This window comes from Colobus angolensis, unplaced genomic scaffold (assembly GCF_000951035.1).
Source record: "Colobus angolensis palliatus isolate OR3802 unplaced genomic scaffold, Cang.pa_1.0 Scaffold10, whole genome shotgun sequence".
NCBI classification, from domain to species: domain Eukaryota; kingdom Metazoa; phylum Chordata; class Mammalia; order Primates; family Cercopithecidae; genus Colobus; species Colobus angolensis.
Genome location: NW_012110919.1, coordinates 20,846,203 through 20,853,994, shown reverse-complemented (window position 1 = coordinate 20,853,994; position 7,792 = coordinate 20,846,203). Strand labels below are relative to the sequence as shown.

The 7,792-nt window shown below is 47.0% G+C and overlaps 1 protein-coding gene across 2 annotated transcripts in view; it reads right to left on the bottom strand.

Annotated features, from left to right (window-relative positions):
* The window catches only part of UBE3B (ubiquitin protein ligase E3B), a 62,597-nt gene that overhangs the window by 24,295 nt on the left and 30,510 nt on the right, over positions 1 to 7,792 (bottom strand). For both annotated transcript variants that reach the window (XM_011936040.1, XM_011936049.1), the window contains exons 16-18: positions 5,323 to 5,441; positions 4,579 to 4,693; positions 3,740 to 3,839 (exon numbers count right to left, since the gene is read on the bottom strand). In XM_011936040.1, coding sequence (XP_011791430.1) covers positions 3,740 to 3,839; positions 4,579 to 4,693; positions 5,323 to 5,441 — 334 coding nt within the window. The remainder of the gene's footprint in view (positions 1 to 3,739; positions 3,840 to 4,578; positions 4,694 to 5,322; positions 5,442 to 7,792) is intronic.

Sequence of the window (7,792 nt, the reverse complement as noted above, 5' to 3'; positions counted from 1 at the left end):
CCCAGGAGGCGGAGGTTGTGGTGAGCCGAGATTGCGCCACTGTGCTCCAGCCTGGGCGACAGAGTGAGACTCTGTCTTTCAAAAAAAAAAAAAAAAGAAGAAGAAGAAGAAGAAGAAAGGGGATGGTACTGAGTGGAGGAACTACTGTTCAGTGAACCATCTCGCTGAGGCTGGTTGACAGGTCTAGACCTGACAGGACTGACGTGCTCTGAGTAGAACCAAAAGCCCTGAGAGGTTCCAGGGCCATGCAGAAGAGAGGGGACAGACTGGGGACACAGGGAGGGAGGCTGGCGATAGGAATGAAGGGTGTCACTATCTCTCCTCTCTATGGCAGGGGAACAGTAGGACTTTTGAGAACAGGTGTTTTAGTCATGTGGAGTCGTGTAGTTTGTGACACAACTACTTCCTATGACCCTAAATCTTTGGCATGGCCACCTGAAGGGGTGCTGTTTGGTGATACACAGGCGGAAGGCGAGTTACATCTGGGTCAATCCAGCATGGGGTGGAGACAGCAGAAGACACAGAAACAGAACTCAAGAGACAGAAGTGACCACAGAAAGTCTGGATAGGGCTCTGGATTTCTATGGGGCATGGAAGAAGGTCTGAGGCAAGCTTATCCAGGCTGCAAGGGCTGGGCAACCTCAGCGACTGCAGTGGACAGCTGGTACGGCTCATTCTCCCCATTCTACACATAAAGACGACCTTATTCATCCAAGGCTACACAGTTGGTGGGCAGGGGGCTGGAATGAAATCCAAAGCCCACACACAGCCCCTGCCCACCCCACACCGCTTAGGCCTTCTGGGTAAAAGCAAAAGGCAGAGAGGCCTTAAGGCCCAGCCAGGGGATGAGTCACACATAAACAGGTAAAAGCAATGTTAAGAGGGTGCAGAAAATGAAGTGCTGTACATGTGAGCCAGGCAGAGCTGAGGCTTTAACAAATGTTAAGGAAAACAAGAAAGGCATTATAGTGAAATCAAGAACAAGGGGAAGGGTCAATATTTAGGGCAGATGGTATAATGGTAACAGAGCAGAGAGAGCCTGTTACCCTCCTGTGTGCTCCAGCAAGAATATTTCAAATTAGCCGGAGCCTGAAGAATATTTCAAATTAGGGGGAGCCTGAAGCTTGAGATGGGCAGAGCAGCAACAGGACAGCCTGGCTACTCTGAACACACCAAACCTTAGATACTCCCTCTGGACCTGCAATCATGGAGCAGGAAGGGGCAGGAGATGAAGAGGGCCCCATTTTCTCAAGGGAGGAAATTTTATGAACTAAGGACAAACAACCTTGATGACATATTTAAGCAAAATTCCCAAAAGAAAAAAAAATGTGAGGATTAGCATATACCCTGGACATAAAAGTCATTCCAATTTATCTCAGTGGTTCCCAAACTTTCTTATTCACAGCACCTCTATCATTGCAGTAACTTTCTTCATGGTACTCCTAGGCCAAAAGAAATCCCTAGCGGTACCATTTACTAGGTAATTAGGTCCCAAATATTTATGTCCTAAGACCTCAGTTACTATATTTTACAAATGCACTTGCTTTGAAATATAAAATACTTTTATTTCGTTCTTACAAGCCAGCTTTGCAATCATCATTAAAAAAATGTAGTGCAATCTCATGCTGAAACCACAAACTACTCTGAACTAGCAGTTCATGTGGTGTCTCACTGCGTTCCCCTCAGAAATCTAAAATATCCTGCAGCACCTCCAGTGGCCACAGCACACGTGAACCAGACAGAAACAGAGCGGAGGGTCTAGACTATGTGTTATGGGAATGCTATGGTCAGAGGCTGATTTCACAGACACTCAGGTCTAGAATGAGGTGCTGCATTTTAAAGCAGACACTACCAAACCAGATAAGGCCCAGGAGATGAAGGCTGGAGCCTATTTCAAACAAAGATGAGGTGGAGAGGCTGATACTACACTTGGAAAACACAAGCCCCAGAGGCAAACGGGAGCTGCCAACAGATCACAGAAGATAAGAGAAGCCACTTTTAGGGGTTGTTCAAGGACCAAAGGGTAGAAGTTACCGAGAAGCACAGTTCATGATGAGGAAGAATGTTCTATCTTCTGGAAACGTCAAGCCACAGAACGGCCTGCTTTGCAAAGCTGTGCATTTCCTATTGGAAGCAAGGTCAGGGACATCAGAGCAGGTGCTCCCGCAAGGAGGGCACATTTGATTAAGTAATCGCCATAAGGCCCTTCACTTCTGAGAGTTTGCCAAGTGCAGTAAGAATTTAAACAGCCACATTGTTTGCACATCATTGCTTGAGGGGAAAGAATAGCAACCATAAATATTAAAGTCAAGGACAGAACAGTATCAAGACAGCAGTGAGGATGAAATACCTCTGAAAAATGAGATCTAATTTATAAAAATGGGATTTATGCTCTTTTCTAAAAATATGTCTACTTCATTAAAAGAAGAAAAAGAAAATAGAACAGGAGAAAAATAAAGGACACAACCTAGACTCCTAGAAGCCTCTTCTGAGAGGAGCAGAGTGTTGTCACAGCATCAGACATTTCCAGAGCACCTGCCACTCATCAGGGACATGAGCCATGCTTGCCACCCTCATTTCCTGGATGCTCCTGCCACAGCCCAACCCTTCCCAAGTCTCTCTCATTCCCCGGGTGTGCGGCACTCTCCTGGTTTCCCTCCTTCCCTCCTTGTGCTGGCCCTCTGTGGGATGGGTCCTGCAGGGCTCTGCTTCAGTGCCCTGGACTTCTTACTCCGTCTGACTCCCCAACCACCTCGCCCAGACTATGGTGGGAGTCAGGAGATTTGGGTGCTGTCTGACTCCCTGACCACCTCACCCAGTCCATGGGGGCAGTCAGGACATTTGGGTGCTCTCCCCACACAGGCTCCTCCCTCCCGAATGTCAGACCCCTTGTCCAATGGCTTCCAGGAGCCACAGACATCTCACATCCTACCTGCTCAATGCTGAACTCACCACCATGTTCCAGTCCTGCTTTTACCTGTGCTTCCACCTCAGGAAACACCCCCCAAGCACCCAAGCCAGACACCTGAGCATCACCTGAATTCTTCCTTTCCTTCCCCTCGGGATGTGAACATTCTCCAAGGCCTCCTTAAAAATATCTTGACTTGGTCATCTTTTGACTCCCAGGGCCCACCCCACCCTAGTGCAGGCCAGCTTGCTTTAACACCCCAGCCTCCAGCCAGCCCTCCACGCTGCAGCCAGGATGACCTTCCTGAAGTATGGCTCGGACCAGGTGCCTCCTAAGCTTCCAGCCCTCTGGTGGCTTTGCATAAAGCCCCTGATCCCAGCCTCAGTTTCTAAGGTCCTCTTGCTCTAGCTCCTACTACCCTCCTCGGCTTCCTCTCTTGACCCCATCCTTTCTATTCTCTCCAGCCACACTGCACATTTGGCTCTCCAACAGCACCTCATCCTCTCTCAGCCTTTCAACCCACTCAGTCTTTCAACGCTGTCCACTTTTGCCTGTGGAACCCTTTCCTGACCCAATCCCCTCCCTCCAGCTGGTCAGGTCCCGCACCTGGGCTGCCACTCCACCAGAACCGCCAGTTCACTCTGTCTTCTCCAGCTGTGTACCCCAGCACTTGGTGTAACCCCACCACAGAGTACTGGCAACCACCGTTTCCTTGTGCTGAATGAATGATTCTACTTAGTCACCTCCAATGGCTATAGCAAGGATGGAAAGGCAGGAACCATGTGAGGGAACAGAAAGACACATCAGGGCCCAGCGCTGAGTGCAACTCACGTTTTTGTGAGGAATGACATGTGGGATGTACTGCAGGATCAACTGTGCCCGTTTTCTGTCCCTGTCGAGTTCTTGGAAGAGCACGCTAGGTTTGAGATCCCTTGAGAAGAAAGACATGGGTTTGGGAGAATTAAAAGAAGGAAATCATCCTCTAGTGCGAGGCTGGGAAGCGACACCACGTGGGCCACATGCAACCTGTTTCAAGAGTCTGATGGGAACAGGACCACACTCATTCATACATGTATAGCCTATGGCAGCTTTTGTGCTGCAAGAGCAGAGTTGAGTAGCTACAACAGAGACTGTCTGGTCCACAAAGCCTAAAGGCATCTGGCCCTTTACAGAAAAAGTCTGCCAGTCCCTGCTCTAGTGCCACAGCTTCGGCAGTTGCCATAAAGCTTGAGCTCCTTGATAACAATGTGGATATGCACCTATGTTCAGTTGTGATAGGAGGATTTTCCCCACCCCATTACCCTCCAAAAAACCTAAAAGCAGTTTTTACCCTAGTAATTCTGCTAATAAAAACTGCCTTTTAACTCTCATGCTCCGTTGCTCAGCTCAGCTAAAAGACCTCTTCCTAGTTTGGATGAGAAATGTATGCTAAATATAATCTGGCTCTGTCGCCATTAACTAACTCTAATCATATTTGGTGTAAACATCTCTTAACAGAAGTGTCCTGACAGGTGCTTCATAGGGACAGCAGCTCTCTTTACACAAATGAACAGACAAAATGAAGCAGAGGGAAAAAGTCCTCTCTGCCCTAGAACAAGAGTGCTGAGTGCTCGGGCAGTGTGCCGGAGCAGGCTGGCTTCCATGGAGCCCTCCTCACCCCTGGAGCTCACTTTCGCAGCCAGTGGTCCTCGGGGGCGAAGCGCCGCCGGCAGTCCCGCTCGTACAGCACCATCAGCCACCCGTGGACAGACTGGAACAGCTCCAAGGTCTCGCCCTTGGCGTTCTCTGTGGGACAAACAAACAGGAAAGTCAGAGGAGGAGTCAGAGCCAGAGAGCAGAGGGAGGATAGCTCTTGTCTTCTGCAGTTGTCATCAAGTCCTTGATCTCCCTCGCTCCGAATTATATGTGGACCCGAAGGAATTAAAAGGCACCCTGGGTACGTGCTAAGTGTCTGCAGGGCCTGAGTGCCTCTTAGACAAAATCACTCATGCTGCCTCCCACAAGTGTGTCATCCGAAGGGCCCTTTTAATCTAAGGAGCTCTGTCCTGAACAATTGGAGACACTTTGGGAGGTGGACTCTCATCTCAAGTGTGGACTGGCACATGTTTTATCTTCATGGAAATCAAATGGAAGAATCAACAGGAGATTCAGGGCAAAATTAATCATCATTAATAATCCTCGACACATACATGCAAATCCTGAAGGGAGCCTGGGAGAGCAAGACTTATATAACCACACCACTATCTTAAGAGGTCACAGATAGGGAAGAAAGAAAATTTCCAATTATGGGAATATAAGTGCACCTTTTATTAACTTGGATAGACAATAAAGCTAAGAATCAGTTGATGCTATAGACTCTTTGGCCTCCCTGGGTGCAGCATCAACCAAACAACAGCAGACACCTTTTATCTTACCTACGATTCCATCCCAGATCATCTTAAACACAAAGGAATTCAGAAAAGAGGAGATGGTGACCAGCTCTTCCAGTTTGAATGAAATCTGTTCTTCATAAACTTCAATGTCATCAAGGATTCTAAATCAGAGAGAAAATTACCCAGAATTCCACACTGAAAAAAGGCGAAGAGAAAAAAATCTGTACTGCTTAATAAACAAAATAAACAAGGTTGAGAAATAAGCTTTATCTTGTACAGATACTTACTGTAAAATCTACAGATAAAACGATATGATGTCATCGGGGGAAAGGGGAGGGAGAGCCTTAGGACAAATACCTAATGCATGTGGAGCTTTAAACCTAGATGACGGGTGATAGGTGCAGCAAACCACCACAGCACACGTATACCTATGTAACAAACCTGCACTTTCAGCACATGTATCCCAGAACTTAAAGTAAAATAAAATAAAAAGAAAAAGAAAAAAAAAATGATATGATGTCTAGGATTTGCTTCAAAATAATGTGGGACAGAAGAGCAGGTGGGCATTTGGATGAAGCAAAACTGGCTGTGAGTTGGTACTGCTGAAGCTGATAATGGGCACAGGAGAGTTCATTATATCATCCTTTCTACTTTTTTTTTTTTTTTTTTTTTTTTTTGTGGAGACGGAGTCTCGCTCTGTCGCCCAGGCTGGAGTGCTGTGGCCGGATCTCAGCTCACTGCAAGCTCCGCCTCCCAGGTTCACGCCATTCTCCTGCCTCAGCCTCCCGGGTAGCTGGGACTACAGGCGCCGCCACCTCGCCCGGCTAGTTTTTTGTATTTTTTAGTAGAGACGGGGTTTCACTGTGTTATCCAGGATGGTCTCGATCTCCTGACCTCGTGATCCGCCCGTCTCGGCCTCCCAAAGTGCTGGGATTACAGGCTTGAGCCACCGCGCCCGGCCATCCTTTCTACTTTCTATTAATTTGAAATCAACCATAGTAGAAAGTTTAAAAATACAACTAAGAAAAAATCTGGGCCGGGCGCGGTGGCTCAAGCCTGTAATCCCAGCACTTTGGGAGGCCAAGACGGGCGGATCACGAGGTCAGGAGATCAAGACCATCCTGGCGGTCAGGAGATTGAGACCATCCTGGCTAACACAGTGAAACCCCGTCTCTACTAAAAATACAAAAAACTAGCCGGGCGAGGTGGGGGGCGCCTGTAGTCCCAGCTACTCCGGAGGCTGAGGCAGGAGAATGGCATAAACCCGGGAGGCGGAGCTTGCAGTGAGCTGAAATCCGGCCACTGCACTCCAGCCCCGGCGACAGAGCGAGACTCCGTCTCAAAAAAAAAAAAAAAAAGAAAGAAAAAAGAAAAAATCTGTACTCTATATTTTTCTTATTCATAAGAATCTGACTGTGATACTGTCTTAATTCACACCTCAATTCACGCCTTCCTCATTCACGTCTGCATATCAAGGAACGTTGACCGAGAGTTGATGTTTACTGAGGAAAGCTGTAGAATCTTATTCAGTATGTAAGACACATACTAGTGATACTTAGTAGGTATTTAGTAAGCATTTGTGAGTAAGTGAATGTTTGAAAGAACATATGAATACGAGCTGTTTAAGACAGCTCTATCTGAACATTTCCTAACACTGCTCCATACACTAGAATAAGATTCACTCTTGGCTTACCCCTTACCCAGTGATTAAGGATGTCTTCACCAGCAGCTAGACCCCTGCTCTTGCCTCCAACTGCTCAGTGAGTTCCTCCATGATCCTCACCTAATCTGCCACCTACATGTCCCTGATCCTCTCCCGCTAATGTCTTCCAGCCTGAACATAACTGCCTGAGGTACATTCTACCTTATAATTCTTCACCAACCTTTTGGGAAAAGGTGGAATCAAAAGAATACCAAACACACAAGGAGACGCATAAGCTTAAAAACCAAAGGAACTAAATGGGACTAATGTTTGTTAATTTCCCACTCTGTGCCAGGCACTGCACTAAGTATTTGACGCTCTTTTTTTTCACTTACCCTCTATTGAACCAGTAATATTCTCTCCATTCTAATAAGGAAATGGAGACTCAAAGAGGTTAAGAAACTTGCTCAGGGTTGGCTTGATAATAATAAGAGCCAACAAGTACTGAACTCATCCTATGTGCAAGGGACTGTGATAAGCACTTTCCAATAATTATCTCTTTTAATCCCTACCATGTGCCTAAAAGGTACATGCTATTGTTATTCCCATTTACAGGTGAGTCAACTGAGTCTCAGAGATGTTGCATCCTTGATCCCTTGCCCAGGGTGTCCTAAGATCTGCTCAGCAAGGATCTGCACCCTGGCTCTTTGACTTTGGAATTTTTCAGGAATCTAGCTAGCACAGTGAATAAATGGCTGAGCCATGATCTAAACCCATCTCCAGGAGACCCCAAGCCACAGTCAGTAGTACTGATCAGCTTCCTTGAAAGGATGGGAACTTTTAACTCCCAGGGACCCACCCTAACAACTG